The following is a 20917-nucleotide window of genomic DNA, read 5'->3' on the forward strand; positions in this document are numbered from 1 at the left end:
TACAATCATTTTGTCAGGTCAGACCTCTAGCTGATCAATGTCCCCATGGCCATAAACCATTCATGCTATACTGCACATTAAAAAGATTTTCTCAATTTCTAAATTAAAGCTTTTCTGTGTCATACAACTTGATTGGCAGGTCAGGGATTTTGCACCAGAACAGCTTGTTTAGAAAGGCTGTCTGAAACGCACTGAAGCATCGCTGCATTGTGCAATTTAGCAATTACAATAGTAAATGTTTTCATGGTGCAGCCGTAATTTGTATTGTAAACTATACGTTTGTTGCCGTCGGTGTAACTGACCTCTGACCTCTGTTCTCCCTGTGTCTTACAGTGAGACCACGTTGGTGTGACTGACCTCTGACCTCTATGTTCTCCCTGTGTCTTACAGTGAGACCACTTTGCTGAGCATCATGCATATCCTGGCGGGTGCCGCAGCAAGGGCCCCCAGCCTGGAGACCTCCGCCACCTACAAGAAGTACTCGTCCTCTGAGACCATGCACGTCAGCGTCCACCCTGCACTCCAGAGAGGCTCCCGTCTGCTGGGCCTGCCCTCCATGTGCACCTGAGGGCCCGCCAGGACAATCATAGCGCTTAGAAGACGTTACAGCCTAGTGCTGTGAAACCTGATCTGGAGAGTCTTTAGTGAGGACATGACGGGCTATGGACCTTGCAGCGTCACCTTATGACCTAGTGAGGACATGACAGGCTATGGTCACCTTATGACCTAGTGAGGACATGACAGGCTATGGACCTTGCAGCGTCACCTTATGACCTAGTGAAGACATGACAGGCTATGGACCTTGCAGCGTCACCTTATGACCTAGTGAGAACATGACCGGCTATGGACCTTGCAGCGTCACCTTATGACCTAGTGAGGACATGACAGGCTATAGACCTTGCAGCGTCACCTTATGACCTAGTGAGGACATGACAAGCTATGGACCTTGCAGCGTCACCTTATGACCTAGTGAGGACATGACAGGCTATGGTCACCTTATGACCTAGTGAGGACATGACAGGCTATGGACCTTGCAGTGTCACCTTATGACCTAGTGAGGACATGACAGGCTATGGACCTTGCAGCGTCACCTTATGACCTAGTGAGAACATGACAGGCTATGGACCTTGCAGCGTCACCTTATGACCTAGTAAGGACATGACAGTCTATAGACCTTGCAGCGTCACCTTATGACCTAGTGAGGACATGACAGGCTATGGACCTTGCAGCGTCACCTTATGACCTAGTGAGGACATGACAGGCTATGGTCACCTTATGACCTAGTGAGGACATGACAGGCTATGGTCACCTTATGACCTAGTGAGGACATGACAGGCTATGGTCACCTTATGACATAGTGAGGACATGACAGGCTATGGTCACCTTATGACCTAGTGAGGACATGACAGGCTATGGTCACCTTATGACCTAGTGAGGACATGACAGGCTATGGTCACCTTATGACCAAGTGAGGACATGACAGGCTATGGTCACCTTATGACCTAGTGAGGACATGACAGGCTATGGTCACCTTATGACCTAGTGAGGACATGACAGGCTATGGAGCTTGCAGCGTCACCATTGTGACCCCAGACGAGATGGGAGGGGTGGGGGGGGGGGGGGGGGGGGGGGGGGGGGGGGGGGGGGGGGGGGGGCGCGGGCGCGCCCAATACACGCCAGCCCAATGACGGCCTACTTTTTTTTAAATGATAATGCAGACGATCTTTGTCTGAAATAATATTGTGAGAAATGTTGATGTTTTTATAGTGTGTTTATTGTTGGAAGGACATGGGCTCTCGTTCTGTGAAATGATTTCAGGAAACTTTTAATGTGAAAAATAAAGTCTGCTGCAAACCTGCGTTGATAAATGTGATTGTTTGCTGTACATCTGTGTTTATTGTTGGAAGGACATGGGCTCTCATTCTGTGAAATGATTTCAGGAAACTTTTAATGTGAAAAATAAAGTGTCTGCTGCAAACCTGCGTTGGTAAATGTTATTGTTTGCTGTACATCTTCCCATCAAAAAAGGTGTTTGTTTTTATGTATTGTACTGTAATCTGTGACCATGGTTTCAATTAGCCTACATATAGAGATGATCTGAGTACACTAGCTTAAACTATACTGTTTAATGCCGGTAAACAACAGAAAACACTGACTAAACATGATGATGTTGCATTATTAAAGATTAAAGACCTAGTTTGTAATCCTAATGTAAACGATAACCACCCTTTAAAATATTTTGACAGTTGTTCATGGGACTAGCAAAACAAGCGTTCAACTTTAATTGCTGTATTTTGAAGCTGTGGAAGTTGTTTACATTGATAGCGTAGAATAGACATAGCCCTTCTCTATTTAAACGACCACATCAAACAAGAGGTGGACGCGGGCAAATACTGCGGCATGGTCATGCTGGACCTACAAAAGGCCTTCGACACTGTCGATCACTCCATTCTGATTGACGAGCTAAAAGCAATTGGTTTTGATAGTCTATCAGTGAGCTGGATGCAATCCTACCTTGAGGGGAGGGAACAGATTGTGGAGGTAAACGGTACCCTACGCCCCCGCGTGAATATTTTCCCTAACAGGGTTGCACTTCCGCGTTCGGTTTGCGCGATCTGATTGGCCACTGACGTTTCTGGTCATGTGACATGTGCGCCAATCGTGTGACGCCTGTTTTCTATCACCGGTTAAGCTTAGGCACTCTTTCGAAGTTGGTTAAGGTTAGTTTGTCTTAGCAGGGCGATAGAACACCAGCCCTGATTCCAAACTCTAACCTTAACCAACTTCGAAAGAGTCGCCTAAGCTTAACCAGTGATAAACTAGGCGTTAGGTAGTTTGCAGGCTGTTCGAGGCGGAAATAGGCGCAGAAACAGGCATCACGCGATTGGCGCACATGTCACATGACCAGAAACGTCAGTGGCCAATCAGATTGCGCAAACCGAACGCGGAAGTGCAACCCTGTTAGGGAAAATATTCACACACCCCCCCCCCTCACAGTGAGCTGTGGTGTTCCACAAGGAAGCATACTAGGACCGCTACTGTTCCTAATTTATGCAAATGACATGTCGTCAGCTTGTGACTGCAACTTGTTCTTATTCGCAGACGACTCAGCCCTGCTGGTCTCGGACAAGAACAAGTTACAGGTTGAAAAAATCCTCAGCTCAGAACTCGGCAGAATCTGCACCTGGCTCGCTGATAACAACAGAGTCCATTCTCTTCGGATCAAATAACAAACTCAGCAAGACCGACAGCTTCTCAGTTACAGTGGGTGACAATATTGTCACAAGGAAAGATGAAATTACATACCTAGGTTCCATCCTAGAGGCAAATCTTTCCTGTGACAAAATGGCATCCAAGGTAATAAAAAAAGTCAACCAACGAACTCGATTCTTGTACCGGATCTCCTCTCTGGTAAACAAGAATACCCTGAAGACTCTGGCAGGAGCACTCATTCAAGGGTACTACGACTATGCTTGCACCTCATGGTACCAAAGCACCTCAAAGGCGCTAAAAACTAAATTACAAACATCTCAAAACAAACTGGTCAGACTACTGCTTGACCTTACTCCTAGAACCCACCTCACCCCTGCCCACTTTGACAACCTAGGATGGCTTAGAGTAGACGACAGAGTACAGCAACTTGCAATGGGCCTGGTCTACAAGATACACTATACGACCAAGGTACCCATGTACATGTCAAAATACTTCCCAAAGGTCAGTGAATACCACGATCACAACACCAGAGGGAGCTCCACAAATCATGTTAAACCCAGATTCGGCTCAAACAAGGGACTAAACACGTTTTGCAATTATGCCACATCAATGTGGAACGCCCTACCCAAAGCTGTAAAGGAATGTGAATAACTACCCACTTTAAAAACCACTCTCAAAAAACACCTACGGGAGACTGCAATTCGAAACTGGCCCCTGTAAATGTCCTAACCCAACCCCCTCCAATGTACAGTAAATGACCAAGTATGGTTTTGTCAATATTCCAATGTACAGTTTTGCTTGTACAGTTGTACAGTGTCCCCCGCCCACCCCTCCTACCCAATCCACCCACCCAACCACCTCCAATGTACAGCCCCCCCCCCCCACCCACCCAACCCCCCACCCCACCTACCCAACCTCCTCCAATGTACAGTTTCTACGTCAAATGTATATACTCTCTTTTCTAGACTCTCTTTGTATCACAAACAGTACTGTATTTGCACATCTGGTATGTCATAAATGTATAGATGTAGCAGTAGGCTACTGTCTATCTGTAAGTCGTGTATGTCATATATGTTATGATGAATTGAAAATGGGGGACCCTGATGTAAACAAGACGAAAGTCTTTCTCTGGTCTGCAGTGAGCAATGTGATCCTAGTTTGTTTGTTGTGTACCTTGTGTAAGACAGGGTTCTATAATCAAATGTGAAATCTATCTTATTTGTCTGAAAAATCAAATATAATATCCCTGTTTTCAACATGGGCGCCGCCATTTTGTTGCTGACGTCATGGCTGACGTCATGCCACTGGTTGGGTTTATACACTGCTGGTTAGCTGCCTATAGTGAATGGGTCAGTCAGTAAATAAAATGTTGCCTACAAAACAACGGGACCGCGGTGGTTCTGTTTGTATTGCTCCTGGCTGTTCAAACTAATTTTACCATGTGAGAGAGAGGAAAGTTGGTTAATTTCCACAAACTACCAGTGAAAAAAACAGTGTTGTTGACATGTTGGCTCGGGCTGGCTGCACTCAGGCGGCGCGACCAGCCTGTTGGACAGGGAAGGAGGATCTGCAGAGAACACTTCATTGCCTCGGATTATGTTGTTGGTAAATAAGAACGATATTCCATTTGTTCCATCCAGTTTAATAAAGAAGAAAACAATATACAAATAAGTCTCGGACGACTGCAGGTGTATTTACAAGTAGCGTCTCAACTTCCTGTTCCGGTCGCTGCGCTACTGTGCAGGACCGTCTGTTATAGAGGCGCTGTCTAGATATTCTCTATCTCCCCCAGAGTCTTTAACATACTGTGTAAAGGCTGAGAAATAATAATAAACAAACACACAAAAACGTGGACAAATACCTGTGTAACCCACACCCAGGCTATGTGACTATAAATCATGTGTCCATTATGTGACTAGCCCATGGAATAGTCCCTGTGCCAGGCAGGCACTCTGGTCGCCCTGGTGGATCGGCGTAAGTCCGCCCTAGGTGCAGGGGACGACACAGTGGGCCCCGGTGGGGGATCGGCTCCCGGGTCCAAAGGGGCCGGTGGTGACGCCTGAAGGACCGTGTGCGAAGCAGGCGGCGTCCCGCGCCGGGGTTGGCTCGCCAACGTGAGTACCGGTGGCGATGTGGGGGACACAAGGTCGCAGTTGGGGTCAGGCAGACGTGGTGTGACAACGAGTGCTGTTGGTACGGTGACACGGGCCGCCAGGTCGTCGTAAATTGATCGAGGAGGTGGAAGGTTGTTGCGAACAGGGCTGAACCTGCGCAGGAACCTCCTGTTCCGAAGTGTGACTCTGCCCGAGCCGTCGATCTTGACCATGTATTGGTCATGCTGGCGTACCTCCACAACACTGCCAGTCCTGTCCCATTTGTTGGGGTAGGGCCCTGTCTGGTTCTGTACACGGACCATGTCCCCTACCATGAGTGGCGGGAGGCGTTTTGTGTGCTCTGCCCAGGCATCCGCTGTGCGGATGTGGCGTTTGCGGAGAGCCTCCTCCCTTGCCGTCAGTGTCTCACGCCAGGTCTCGTGTGGTCTGTACTTCCCAGGTACAACCGGGATGAAGTCACGTATCGGGCGGCCGAAGACACACATTGCCGGAGATATTTTCGTGTCAGGGTCAGGTGTGTTACGATATTGCAGGATCGCTCTCTGCACAGCATCTGTGTCAAGCTCCCCCTTTGGGCCGGTGTTGTCAGTGATAAGGCGTTTCATTGTCTTTACCCCAATCTCAGCGCGGCAGTTGCTGTGGGGGAAGGCCACAGATGAGAGGCGGTGGTGTACGCCCCATCTGTATAGAAATGACCTGGTCTCGGTGGAGGTGAACTCTGGGCCCCCGTCTGATGTGAGCTCTTCTGGCGTCCCGTACGTCACGAAGGCCCGACGTAGGTGATTTATGAGGCCGGCGGCGCCCCCCGTCGCCTTCGAGATGATCGGCCAGTTTGAGTACCGGTCCACCGTCACGAGGTAGTGCACGCCCCTGTGCATGAAGAAGTCCGAACACACCGCCTGAAAAGGGTAAACAACTGGGATCGGCGGGGTTGGCGGCGCTCCAGGCTGTGAAGGTGCCATCCGGTGGCAGTGCTCGCAGTTCCTCCGAGTGGCGCTGATGTCAGCCGACATGCCTGGCCAGAACACAGAGGATTCTGCGCGGGCGGTCATCATCGATACGCCCTGGTGGGCAGCGTGTAGGGCGCTCAGCACTTCTCTGCGGAGAGAGAGTGGTATAATCACCCTGTCCTTGTACAAGACCACCCCATCAGTTGATGTGATGTTCTCGCGGTACTGGTGGAAGTCACGGATCGTCGTCGGCATCTCGAATTTTGAGTCGGGGATGCCGTCCGTCGCCATTTCCTCCAGGGTGCGCATCTCACCATCGCTGCTGGTGGCCTCCCTGACACGATCCCATGTCACTGACCGCAATGATTCAAGGCCCGCAGCACACCATGCCAGGTCATCCTCCTCAGTGTCGTCGTCATTCCCTGGCTCGGTCTGGCGTAGGAAGGACAGTACATCAGTGTGCGTACTGGGTGGGAGGTGGGCGTTGTCATCTGGAAGGTCCATAAGTGATGGCCGTGTGGTGCCAACCGGCCTACGTGACATGGCGTCCGCCGCCTTGTTCCTCATGCCCGGGACATGCACAATGCGGAAACGATAACGCAAGGTCTTCTCCTTGAGGTTCCGTAGGCGTGGGTTTGGTATGTCATCGAGCGCCCTGTCTGCAAGGAGTCTCAGCAGCGGCTTATGGTCTACAGCTACAATCAAGTCCTCGCATCCCAACACAAAGTAGCGTGCCTTGTCCAATGCGTCCGCGACCGCAAGAGCCTCGCCCTCTATGGGCGCGTACCTGGACTCCGCCGCATTCGTGAATCTGCTGCCAACCAGGGTTATCTTCCACCCATCAGTGCAGCAGAAGGGTCTGACTGGCATACATCGGCAATGTTTCTGGAATAACCAGAATCCAATGCCCTCCTTTGACCAGTCCGTGGCGATACATGTTGGCCTGGTTTTGTCAAAAATGCGGACACCACGCTCAATTTCTTCGACGATCACATCCTTTGACTCACGGAATATGTCTTCCAACTCCGCGGACCACTCGAAGCGTTCTCCACTCTTCAGGAGCTTCCGGAATGGCTGCATACGCTTGGCCATACTGAAGGCGTAGGCCACCTGGTTGACCAGCCCGAACCACGACCTGATGTCCGTGACATTACGTGGTTGTGGGAAGTCGTGTATCGCCTCCAGGTAGCGACTGCACGGTCGCACATCAGTCATGGTGATTGTAAAGCCAGCGAAGTCCACCGTGGGTGCGCTAAAAATGAACTTCTCCGGGTTGAGGACTATTCCATTCCGGCCGCATATGTCCAGCCACTGGACCGCCTGGAAGTAGCTCTCCTCAATCGTATCTGACCATAGTAGCGTGTCGTCTATGCACTTAGTTTTGTTGCCTATGTCCGCGACAACCTCGTCATACCATCGCGAGTAACCGTCCCCCGATGCCATGTACCCCTGCGGGGCCGACAGGTACCGGTAGCGGCCCCATGGGGTTATGAACGTCGTCTTGTGGCGATCGTCCTTGTGTAATGGGACGCTGTGGTAACCATTCCAGGCATCGAACACAGTCTTGAGTTTCCCGTTAGGCACACATCTCGCTTGGTGGAATGGAGATTGGGTGTGGTGGGTCTCGCGGAGTGCATACTTGTTCAGGGCCTGGAAGTCGACAGTGCGTCGCGGTTTGCCTGTCTTCTTCGCGCAGATCACCATGCGATGACACCACGTCACCGGTGTACCGATTGGTACTTCCTCCAACACGCCGAGGCGGACGTCCTGGTCGAGGCCTGCCTTTACCTCCTCTTGCCAGTGTAGGGCCACGGGGATGGGGGTGTGACAGGCAACCGGTGTCGCATCCTCATTAAGCATGAGGCGGAGTGGTGGGCCGGTCATTTTCGGTAATGTCTGGTGGGGGCATGTGTTAAATGTGCTCTGAGCGTACAGTTCTAACAAGTGTCCCCGTAACGCCTTCCTGTTAGCCTCGATCGCCAACATGGGGAGTGTAGTTGGCCTGGACGGCGGCTCCGCACGCCGCGGGCAGTCACATACTTCTGATGTCGCCAGATTCACCTCCCCGAGTGTTGGGAACTGGGCGGAGATCATTCCCAGGTCCACGCAGGCTGCACGGGAGAGAAATATGCGGTCTGAGGTGTCCGCCACATACGCGATTTGGCGTGTCTCCAACCTTCGAGCGTCACCACTGTTGCCGGCGAATCTGACTACCGCAGCTCCGAGGATCCGAATTCCCTTATTGTTCGCAGCTTTCATGGTCATGGATACGGGGATGAGGTCCTCTGTGCTTAGGCCCATTTGTTGAGCGACTTTAATGCCGATCAGGCAGCTTTGGCATCCCGTATCGGCCATAGCAGGCAGGGATACTGCACGGGTGCGTTTTAGGAGGTCAAAACCCAGAGCCTTGTAATCCTCGTGCTCGGTGGTGAGAGTGAGGTTGACGTATGGCTGCGGGCTGGACGCACGCTTCATCCACTTGTCGCACATATCATCGTACAGGTGGTGAGCGAGGGGAAGCGTGCGTAACTCGCCATCTGTGCTGATTGTACATAGCTCAACGAATGCTGCTGTCTGCTCGTCACACGTCCAGTCTGTCTCTCCGGGTGGGGGCCTAGTCGATCGGCCACCCAGGCAGGCCCTCTCGAGGTGATTCTGGCTGCCACACTTCCGACACTTTTTACCGTATGCTGGGCACTCGGCACGTCTGGCGTGCCACTGGGGTGTTTTGCCGTGGCCCACCTCGCCGCAGTGGATGCATACCCCTTCGGGCTTGGCCTTTGGTTTCTCTAGCCTGGCTCCTCCTCTGGCACGGGTGTCCTGTTGTCTCACCCGCCTGTACGAACTGCTGACCGTGTCCGCGCTCTGAGGGTCAAGCAGGCGCGATGCCGAGCGCTTTCCAGACTCCTTAGCCTCGATATACTCGATCATGTCCTTTAGTGGCATGTTCTGGTTCTTCTCACCGAGCAGGTCGAGCTGTATTTCCGAATCTGCAATGCCACGGGCAATCACGTCTCGTAGGATCTCTTCCGTGAAGTCGTTGACTTGGTCGCACCCTGTCCTAGTGCATTTCATCTGGTACTTGCACGTGTCCGCCTGCCCCTTGATGCGGGCGTGGAACGACTGGATGGGCTCTTCATAACCCTGCCGCATGTTAGACAGGGCTGCCCGAGCTACCATGGTGTTCTCTGCGCGAACGGCGAGTGCCTTCATGGCAGCGAGGACGTCCTCCTCGTCGTTGCCCGCTAGGCTCCTGCCTGCCGCGCGTGTGAGGTCCTTCCTCAGATCCTCCTCGCAGCACTCCAGTAGCTGTGAAACTATGTCGGGCCCGACCAGCTTGGTGCCTGTTTTATACTCACCCCAGCGGGTTACGAAGTATGACCAGGCCTCGCCCGTTCCGGCCAGTGCTATGGAGGGACGCTTTAGCTTCTCCATTTTAGCATTTGCGCCCGGCGCCCAGGGGGCTGCGCCTGCGACATGTATAGTGGCGTGTACACTTAACATGGCCGCTACCACGGCCGCCGCTACATGCTCAGCTACATAGTCACAATCCTCAATAGGGCACTCTGCATTTATAAGCACCATTGTCAGTTATTTGGATGAATAATTAATAGCTTGCTTCCAATGTATAAAAATTACTTCAGACTACAGCTGTAGCTCCAAAAAAATAATCCCTTTTGGCATCTTCCGTTGGAACTAATAATAAAAGTCCACTATAATCCAATGAAAGCAAAAAAAAAATCCATACCAATTGTCGACGTTAACAGTGTCCTGGTCCTTTAAGTCGACAAGGTGCCGTGTTGTTTGCCGACGGCTCCGTCGACTATCCGACTTTCTCTGGTCTGTTTGCGCACCTCGTCGTCCTCCTCTGATCCACAGTCCACTGATCATATCCGTTGGACTACATCCAGTTATTTGTATATAAATAAGAACGATATTCCATTTGTTCCATCCAGTTTAATAAAGAAGAAAACAATATACAAATAAGTCTCGGACGACTGCAGGTGTATTTACAAGTAGCGTCTCAACTTCCTGTTCCGGTCGCTGCGCTACTGTGCAGGACCGTCTGTTATAGAGGCGCTGTCTAGATATTCTCTAGTTGGGGTGGGATGTTTGTCCAGAAGACCACTAATCAGCTGAAGCCGGACGCGGTTCCCTCGGTCTTCGACAGACAGACCGGCGTTAGCTCTCGGGAGCGATCGCTAGCTAGTTGGCACCAGCCGGGGACCGGCGTTAGCTCTCGGGAGCGATGGCTAGCTAGTTAGCACCAGCCGGCGACCGGCGTTAGCAACCGGAGCGTCGCGGAGCATTCAGCCTGCTGGCTACCTAGATCCACTTCAACCAGCGTCGCGGAGCATTCAGCCTGCTGGCTACACAGCTTGTCGGTGTGCTGGAGCCTCTGCAAGCTAACGGTAGCTGGCTACACAGCTTGTCGGTGTGCTGGAGCCTCTGCAAGCTAACGGTAGCTGGCTACACAGCTTGTCGGTGTGCTGGAGCCTCTGCAAGCTAACGGTAGCTGGCTACACAGCTTGTCGGTGTGCTGGAGCCTCTGCAAGCTACCGTTAGCTTGCAGAGGCTCCAGCACACCGACAAGCTGTGTAGCCAGCAGGCTGAATGCTCCGCGACGCTGGTTGAAGTGGGTCTAGGTAGCCAGCAGGCTGAATGCTCCGCGACGCTCCGGTTGCTAACGCCGGTCGCCGGCTGGTGCTAACTAGCTAGCCATCGCTCCCGAGAGCTAACGCCGGTCCCCGGCTGGTGCCAACTAGCTAGCGATCGCTCCCGAGAGCTAACGCCGGTCTGTCTGTCGAAGACCGAGGGAACCGCGTCCGGCTTCAGCTGATTAGTGGTCTTCTGGACAAACCTTCCACCCCCAACAACATAATCCGAGGCAATGAAGTGTTCTCTGCAGATCCTCATTCCCTGTCCAACAGGCTGGTCGCGCCGCCTGAGTGCAGCCAGCCCGAGCCAACATGTCAACAACACTGTTTTTTTTCACTGGTAGTTTGTGGAAATTAACCAACTTTCCTCTCTCTCACATGGTAAAATTAGTTTGAACAGCCAGGAGCAATACAAACAGAACCACCGCGGTCCCGTTGTTTTGTAGGCAACATTTTATTTACTGACTGACCCATTCACTATAGGCAGCTAACCAGCAGTGTATAAACCCAACCAGTGGCATGACGTCAGCAACAAAATGGCCGCGCCCATAATGCTAAATGCTTCAGAAATGTACACAACAAATCGTTTTTTCTTAGAAACTGCTTATTTTTATAACGTGATTTCTTCTGTGGCTTATCTAAATACTAATGTGATGCTATGAATATGTATTTATCGCACTGCTTCATTTCCACTTTAACAATTGTATGTATTGAGCTGTACTGTACCCAATCTGCAATCTGTTAATAAAGTTTTCAATCAATCAATCAAACCCTTTTATAAATACATGGGTCGACCATCCAGAAATCTTGTTTTTGATTGGATCTACAAATCTTGTACCTTGTTTCTAAAGTGATTGGAAAAATTTGGCGTATGTGTTTTTATTTTTTTCATTCCTTACTGCATGCTTTCTATGTAATATAGTATATAGAGTTTCACTGGAATTATGTTGCTATACGGAGCAGTTGGTTCCCAAGTGTATTTCCTGTCAACTATTACAATAGCAAATATTGCAACATGAATGTTTTTTTTTTAAGAATGTTATTCTTACTTTGAAACAGTCTATACACCCAGAATGAGCTTCCAGACACAATAGCATGGTCTGTCTGGCACTGTCTGAATTTCTCTACATGATGTCCTACATGTGCTCATTTGCTTAGCTCCTCCCCCGAGTAGCCCAGCTCACATGCACCACGCTCAACAAACCCTGGCTCATCTCATTGGCTCAAAAGTGAACGGAGCGTCACTTTTTGGCAATGTGTAGAATGTGAGTCAGACATGTCCATAATTATACCAAAGTGCTATACTGCTATTACCCAAAATGAGGCTGTGTCACTCGGTAAAATAAATGTAGGCCTATCGTTTTGTCTGCTGTATCTATTTGCTGTAGCCTGTAGCGGGTAGGCCACATATCCACGATTGCATATTGGGCACGTGATGGTGCGTTCGGTGGTGCTCGTAAAGTCGGAAATATCAAAGTTTACTACCAGGAAGTTGCAGTTTAGTCGAGCAGGTTCCATGATACACCGAGTCTATGAGTTGTGACGTGGTGTCATTGAGGTTTTGTGGTGAATTGAAAATGGGGGACCCTGATGGAAACAAGACGAAAGTCTTTCTCAGGTCTGCATCCTCTTAACAATTGTATGTATTGAGCTGTACTGTACTGTACCCATTCTGCAATCTGTTAATAAACTTTTCAATCAATCAATCAATCAATCAATCACAATGCACATATACTTTATTATGAACATGCTCATGAAATATAATATTGACATGGTGGGAATTCCTAAAAATCAAACCACCTGGAGCCAGAAGGAAAGGTTGAATAATCTGGTTTAGTGCTGGCGTTACGACGTAATTAGCGCATCGCCTCGTAATTACCATTTAGTCACATGATCATTTCCAAGTTCACGAGGACCGACGAATGCACCACGAGTGGTCCTTCCCTGCTATTGTCCCGCCCCTACACGTGCGCTTCGTCCCGATTGGCTGACGGGGAGTTGGCAACGTTCACCTATGGGCGTCATTTGATGAGAAACTCGTATCAAGAAGGGAGCAGAGGATGTATGCTCGCTGGTGGTGGTAGGGGGGGTGGTCCAACAGGCGGCCATAGGTTCAGGTGAGGTAACTAACGATTATAGACACACACATCGTATCGTGTGATGATGGTGAGTGAGTTCGATTTCAAGTCAACGTCGTCCTGGGTTTGATTTGCTTAACGGGACTTTAACAGATCTTTACTGCCCGGTCCTGAACGCGAGGAACGCGGCCACCTAACATTAATTAAACTATGTGTCTATGGGCGCACTTCAAAAAGCCAAAATAAAGATTGAATGAAAGGAACGAGTTCGTGCTTTCGACGGGACTTGCAGAGATGATGGACGTGCCCTGGCTTGAAGCATAATGCCCATCGCCCTGCCGTAGTAGGGCAAGAGAGGGATCGATTTGTACCCACCTTTTAAATGATTGGATGTTTTGCATTGGAGGTAAAGTTTTCCATTATTTCCTCGCTGAATCTAATATCTTATTAACAAATCCAGTGGCTTTGAGTGACAGTGCTTCTATGCATGAGGACAACTTGCAGAGTTTGCTTATTCCTGCCTTTGTCCTTATTCCGCTTTACCAGTTAAGAGAAGACAACTTTTCAATGTATATGCTTCGTCAGTCACTACTCACTACGTATTGTCAACATTCAAGTCGCAATTTATTGCAGTCTCCGTCCACTCCGACCATTCCGCGTATTTATAAACTATTGTTTAATTACGAGCGATATGAGAGGAAGTGTCTGGTATCGTGTTGGACTGGAGAGGTGCTGTATGGGGAGGAGCGTGACAGTATCACAACAGCTAATGTCTTATAATGTTAACACTCTACATAAGAAATAACAAGCGTCGTTAAAAGTAGGCTAGATACATCCCATAACTCCTAATTCATTTCAGAACATTTTGAACCACCTTAAAGGCTTACACATTTGTTTTGATGTACATGCAGGTGAAATTACTTGATGGTAAATTGCCATTCTCTCAATTTTAAGATTGTTAGTTTTCATTCAAGCTTGAATTTAGCTGACACTGTCTGTGGGGGAGGGCAGTTTGTCATGTCACATTACAAGACCTGTGTGTGTGTGTGTGTGTGTGTGTGTGTGTGTGTGTCAAATTCTGTAAGTAGCCACATGGATTCCTACTATTTCCTTTTTGCTTTAAAACATCTGATGATTACCCAAAAGCTCTTCTCCGCCTTGTAGTGAAGCTCTTGGTGGTTAGGAAATGTAGTCAACAACACGGGGTGTCTAGTCAGGACACGGGAGGCAGGAACGTTCTTTGATGAGTTTTATTATTAATGGTCAGACAGATGCACAGGCGATTTCTACTTCTATTTCCCATTAACACGGTGGGAGTATGTGAGAGTGGGTGTGTGTGTGTGTGGTTCTAAATGGGGAGGAAACAAAGACATCAGCGTTACTAGTACTCATTAATCAGTCTGTTATATACTATACAATATACTGTTGCTGCAAGTAACATAAACCTCACGAGTGGAACTACCAATGGGGATAAGCAGTGCTTTACCTATACTAGTTACAGGGATAAACTGTGCTAAACAGATACTAGATACTATACTCAACAACATAGATTATACCCAATAGGCTAGATTATCACTATAAACATACTGGTAAATTGCTTCCTAAACAGCTGGTAGAATTATAACATTAGTATAGGCCTTAACCATATAAATCACCAACAATAACTAAGCGTCCTCATCATACACATATTTAACACTTACTTGTGATCAGGGACGCACACATGAACTGAAGGAATCTCTAAGCCCACTAGTATATATGGATGCTGGCTATCTGCAGAACAGCAGAACAGCAGCACAGCACCCCACAGTCCTTATGTCTGCCCAGTCCTTGGGCCTTTTGTACAGCCGCCCCCTAATCCACGGTGTGGATTAGTTCATGGAAAGGCTCAACTGTCTTCCGGAGTCGTTGTCGGGGCGTCCTCTGGGATGGCTGGTAACTCAATAAGCTTGGCCACTAGTCTGGTGTAGGTCCTATCGTCCACCTGCACCTCTGCAGACCGCACCTTCCCGTCGGCACTCCTGATGGTCTTCGTGACCCGTCCTACAGGCCACAGTGCTCTAGGTAGCCTCTGGTCAATCACCATCGATTCACCACCGTGCCGACAGTGAGGTTCTCTGTGTCCTTCACCCATTTCTGCCTGGACTGCAAGGAGGGTAAGTAGTTATGCAGGAAGTGGGTCCAGAACTGGTCGGCTAACACCTGACTGTGTCGCCATCTTCTCCGGCTGAGGATTTCGGATTCAGGGTACACCACTGGAGGGAGTGAGGAGTCGGGCCGCCCCATGAGGAGGTAGTTGGGGGTCACCGCGTCCACGTCGGCTACATCTGTCGACACATATCCCAGCGGCTTGGAGTTGAGGATTCCTTCTACCTCAGTCAGTACTGTCCGCAGGACTTCTTCGGTCACTGTCTGTGCTCCAAGAGAAACGTAGAGTGCAGCCTTGATGGACTTGACTTCCCGCTCCCAGGCCCCGCCAAAGTGGGGTGCATTTGGGGGGTTGAACTGGAAGCGGATCTGGCGCTTTGCCAGTTGGGTCTGCAGCTCTTTACCCATGTTCTGGAAACTTGCTCTGAGCTCCAATTCTCCTCCACGGAAGTTGGTCCCACGGTCGGAGAGGAGTTCGAAGGGGTTTCCTCGTCGTGCCACAAACCTTCTGAGCGACATAAGGAATGAGTCGGTATCCATGTTGTGTAGCACGTCTAGGTGGACACACCTAGTGGTCATACACTTGAAAACTATTCCCCATCTTTTCTCAGTACCCCGACCTCGCTTGACCTGAAACGGGCCGAAGCAATCCACTCCTGTTGAGTAGAATGGAGGCTTCATGAGGCGGAGACGGCATGGGGGCAGATCTGCCATCTTGGGAATAGACGGCTTTGCCCTCCACTTTTGGCACTCCGGGCAGAATCGCTGATGGCGGCGCACTGCTTCACGCCCTCTGAGGATCCAGAACTTGCGCCGGAGTTCAGCAAAGACCCTCTCGGCTCCAGGATGGAGTAGCTTGTTGTCGTACTGTCGTATGATGAGCTTAGTGACAGGATGCTTGGGTTCTAGCAGGATCGGGTGCACAGTGTCTTCCTCCAGGCTGGTGGAACGGCGCAACCTACCGCCTACGCGGATAAGGCCTTTAGGTACGTCGTACTCTGGGGCAAGTGCCAGAAGCCTACTGTTTGGTGGAATCACTTTCCCGGTTTGTAGGCACTTGATTTCTTCTGAGAAGCTATCACCTTGTGCTCTCTGAAGGATTCTGAGTTCTGCCTCGGCATAGTCGTCCGCACTGGGGGCACTTGACGGAGACGCCGCCCCGTGCAGTGATCTACTTGTGGCCTCAAGGAGGTCTTCGAAGGTGGAATGGTCTTCTGTGGTTGGGGTCTTTGGAGCCGAAAGGGTTGAAGTGAGGCCACAGAACACAGGCTTCCTTGTCTCCGTCTCATCCAGAACTTCTGTGACCGAGGGTCTGAGTGGCCAACCTGTGCGTGGTTGTTGGAGGAAGGCGGGACCATGACTAAACTGATTTGGCTTGGCTAGGTCAGACACTGTCATTCCTCTGGTGATAGTGTCTGCTGGGTTATTCTTTGTGTCCACGTACCTCCATGACCGGTGGTCGGTCAGTTCTTGTATCTCAGATACGCGGGTCCCGACGAACACCTTGTATCGGCATGACTCGGACTGTATCCAGGTAAGCACTGTGGTGGAGTCGGACCACAACACCGCCTCTTTCAACTTAAGAGTGAGCTCTCTCTGGATCAGTTGGGCAAGTTGGGCTCCTGTCAGAGCGGCACAAAGCTCGAGGCGGGGTATTGACTGTTGTTTTTTCGGTGCTACTCTAGAGCGAGCTAGCATGAAGGATACGTGGACCTGGCCTTGGAGGTCTTCGCCACGCAGGTAGGCGACTGACCCATAGGCGGACTCGGAAGCATCACAGAAGACGTGGAGCTCGAGGGTGAGCGCACTTACGTCGACGTCTGGTGGGAAGTAGCACCGGGAGAGGCCGACTGTTGGGAGCTGTGGGAGCTCTTCTTCCCATGTGGTCCAGGCTTGCAGGATATCGGCCGGTAAGTGTGGGTCATCCCAGTCGCGGTCTTTGGCCCATAGTTTCTGGACCAAGACTTTGGCCCTTGTGGTGAAGGGCAGGATGCGACCTAGGGGGTCATACTGGCTTGCTAGTATCTTGTAGATATTTCTCATAGTCGTCTGGCTTGGGGAGACCGGGCGATGTCTGTAGTGGAGCGTGTCCTCCATGAAGTGCCAACTGAGTCCTAGTGTCATTTCTTGAGCTTCCCCGTGGGTCTGGGAGACCCATCTCTCACTGCTATCTGCCTTGGCCTCTTTGGGCAGGTTGCCGATCACCTCTGGCTGGTTGCTGGCCCACTGGCGGATCTCGAAGCCGCCTGTGGCTAGGAGGGCTCTCAGCTTGTTCACGAGGCTGCTTGCCTCTTCTTTGGTGGGCAGACTCTGCAGACAGTTATCCACATAGAAACACTGTTCTACACTGTGGCGAACATCCTCTTGGCTAGACTCGATGACATGTCTCTGGAGGGCAAAGGTTGCACAGCAGGGGCTGCATGTTGTCCCGAAGGGCAGGACCTCCCACTGGTACACTGATGGAGGTTCGTCTGTCTTTAGGTTCCTCCAGAGGAACCTCAGTAGGGGCTTGTCTCTGTCCAACAGGCGAACCTGATGGAACATTCCCTTGATGTCCCCACTTATGGCGACTCGATGCTCTCTGAATCGCAGGAGGACTCCAAGGAGTGAGGGTCCCAGTGTTGGGCCTGGAAGGAGGTAGTTGTTCAGGTTCTGCCCGCCGTACTGGAAACTGCAGTTGAAGACAATCCGGTCTTTGCCGTTGTGCCTGACCATGTGATGGGGCAGGAACCATGACTCTTCAGATGCGTCGGCCTGGCTGGGGTTAATCTTGGTGATGTACCCAGCTATCTCTAGCTTATTGATCTCCTCTTGGTAGGTAGATGCACGCTGTGGATCTTGAGTTAGCCTCTTCTCTGTGTTCCGCAGGTTCTTCATTACAACTTCCTTTGAAACTTGCAGCTTGGGCATGGTTTGGACTCGCAGGAGGGGGGTGGCATACCGCTGCACTCTGTTGACCTCTACACGGGTGGTCTCGGCCTCCAACAGCTCCGCTGAGTACTTGTCCTGTTTGGATCTGTTCACTAACCTTTCGCTCTTGAAAGGCAGTGTATCCAGCTGCCACAGCCGTTCGACTTGGCTGAATAGCTCGGCAGCCGGGGAGGAAGCAGCAGTGAAGAAGCACTGTGTGTAGAGCCATATGAAATCCGTTTTATTATTTTCCAAATTCCATTTAATTTTTTCCCAAATTCCATTTTTTCCGTTTTAATATTTCAGAATTCTGTATTTTGCTTTTTATGCTCATTTTACCATCAGAAATAGTGTCTAATAAGTGGGAATGAATAAATGTCCACAATTGAATAAGATATAACAGTCCATTTAATGTTTTTAAGTGCTGCAACTCAGAAATAGTTACATTTTACACAATATTTTTCAATTAATATTGTGACAAAATAAAAATGTCAAGTGTAAACAATAGATACAGCTAGCTACTACTGACATTATCACAAAGACAATGTCAGTAACCTAGCTATATCTATTATATTGTGATGAAATATAGTAATGCATAATTTAGGCACCTTTAGTTTAGTTTATTTCGTTTATAAAGGACAGTGTATAATGACAATAGTTTGCATTAAACAAATGGATGGGTGCACTAGATTTAGCAAGAAGATATCATTTCCATCTATAGTCCTATGTACTGTAACGTTTCATAGCTATTTAAGTTTATTTAGATTATAAAGGGCAGTGTATAATGACAATCGTTTGCATTAAACAAATTGATGGGTGCACCAGATTTAGCTAGAAGCTATCATTTCCATCTATAGTCCTATAACGTTACATAGCTATTTAAGTGTATTTAGTTTATAAAGGGCAGTGTATAATGACAATCGTTTGCATTAAACAAATAGTGGGTGCACTAGATTTAGCTAGAAGCGATCATGTCCTAACGTTATAGCCATTTAATCACAATAGTGTCGCAAGTGTTTTTGCGGGTCCAGTCCACGGAACGTTGACAGAATTAGCAAAACACCTTATCACCGGAGGCATAAAAGTCATTAGGATACTGTTCTGCTCTGAATTCAGGGCTTATTGTGGAATTGTTTAGCTTCTTGACGACGTTAACACTGAAGCAGCCAGACGCTTGAGCACCGCGGCTGTGTTGTGTGTAACACGCTGTAGCGTCCCCGCCTCCCCGGTCGCGTGTGCACCAAACGTTCCACCCAAAAACGAAATTTCAGTCCAGATTAGGCCAAATTCTGCAATATTCCACGTTTTGCAGTTGATTCCATTTTTATTGGTTAATTCCGCGATTCCGTCCGCGATTCCGTGAACGCGGATTTCATATGGCTCTAACTGTGTGGTCTGAAGCTGTTGCTGCATGTACTTTGCTGGGCCTTGGAGTGTCCAGCCGAGGTTAGTCTTGACTGCCGCAGGGCCACCGTGGGGGCCCAGATGCACCGGCTCGATCGGTACGATCAGGTTGGCGTGATCAGATCCAATCAGGAGGGTTGGCTGAGCTCCGTCGATTGGTGGAATCACCAAGCCTCGCAGATGGCGATACTTCTCCTGGAGCTGGGTGACTGGGTAGCTGTACTGAGACAGACCTAGCTGTTCACCGGTGAAGGCACCTTGAATAGGGAACCTTTTCCTTGGTTCGGATACTGGGGCAATGGCGAAGGAGACACGTGAGCCTGACAGGGTCTTGACGTCTTGGCGGATAGTGCGAAGGGTAGAGCTGCCGCGATTACCGCATTACCGCGGTATCGCTGTTACATCACGGCCACCGCAGAGTAGGCTGAATACCGCGTCACCGCTGTTTTTTATAATAATAATAATAAATTACCCTCCTCTCGTTGGGCTTGCGGCTCTGCAGATATACCCTACTCGTCTATCGAGGTTCCAAGCGACCCTATTGGGTACCAGAAAAGTCACGTGAAACATTGCAGACCACTGATTGGTCAGAAGAGAGACGCGTCACACGTTTTTACGTCCTGAATGTCAGGTCATCACAACACGGCTAATAACGTTAGCTTTAACTCTCCGCCGGAGTGGACTACCATCGCGCCTCAGGAGTACTAAACGAGACATAATGATTTTACTGTCTGCAACGAATGTTATAATAAAAGCCCTTCATTCTATACACTTGTCTGATTGAAAACTTTATTAACAGACCGCAGAATGGGACAACTCAGCACGCTCTGAGCAAAGAAAGGAACTGAGATATGAATAGAGTATTGCTTGCTATGGTCCGGTAAATACGCTGATGTTATTGAACGTATAACTATATAATGTCAATGCCACAAAACGAATGCCTTTATTATAAAGTAGTAACTTTATAGTAATAATAATAAGAAAGGGTCGGGGGGGTGCCCGCGACACCGAGTGAACTGCGCATCCGTGTTTCACTTTCAATAACTAATGCGTGCTTGCCGAATCCCAAACAATATTCATGCTGCAAAGTCATCCTCTAAAGATAGACATTTAGACTAGAGGCAGGCTATATGCTATAAAGAGTAGACTACTACTAAAAAAAAAAATGCATTCAAACTTTTTTTTTTTTATTTTTTGTGTGCGTGCGGTAAAAACCGCGGCGGTAGGAAATATTTTGCAAATTTGTGCGGTAAGGAAATAATCAATACCGCGGCAGCTCTAGCGAAGGGTCAAGTCTTCCGCTTGACCCTGTATTCCCAGGTGGCGTGCTGCTGAAGCGAGCAGGATGGTTCTCTCTGAGCCATCATCCAGCACTGCGTAGGTGTTGAAGACTCTGTCCATGTAGTGCAGGTTGACTCTGACGATCTTCAGGAGCACTCGGTTGT

At 49.5% G+C, this 20917-nt stretch overlaps 2 protein-coding genes across 4 annotated transcripts in view; both read left to right on the forward strand.

Moving 5' to 3' along the window:
• Positions 1 to 568, forward strand: part of ccnp (cyclin P) — a gene marked incomplete at both ends in the record, with an annotated part of 59204 nt that extends 58636 nt beyond the window's left edge. Inside the window, one exon of the mRNA XM_084310107.1 lies at positions 391 to 568. Within this exon, the coding sequence (XP_084166233.1) occupies positions 391 to 568 (178 nt within the window). The remainder of the gene's footprint in view (positions 1 to 390) is intronic.
• A 12436-nt stretch (positions 569 to 13004) lies between these two features.
• The window catches only part of LOC311230595 (uncharacterized protein), a 103754-nt gene continuing 95841 nt past the window's right edge, over positions 13005 to 20917 (forward strand). For 2 of the 3 annotated variants that reach the window (XM_084316921.1, XM_084316920.1), the window contains exon 1: positions 13010 to 13419. Coding sequence is in view for 1 of the 3 variants with exons in the window: in XM_084316920.1 (XP_084173046.1) it covers positions 13404 to 13419 (16 nt within the window). In the remaining 2 variants the exon portion in view is untranslated. Of the gene's footprint in view, positions 13420 to 20917 lie in introns of all 3 variants that reach the window. The other variant, XM_084316922.1, reaches the window with a different exon arrangement.

Source organism: Notolepis coatsorum (assembly GCF_963971535.1).
Source record: "Notolepis coatsorum genome assembly, chromosome: 1".
NCBI lineage: Eukaryota > Metazoa > Chordata > Actinopteri > Aulopiformes > Paralepididae > Notolepis > Notolepis coatsorum.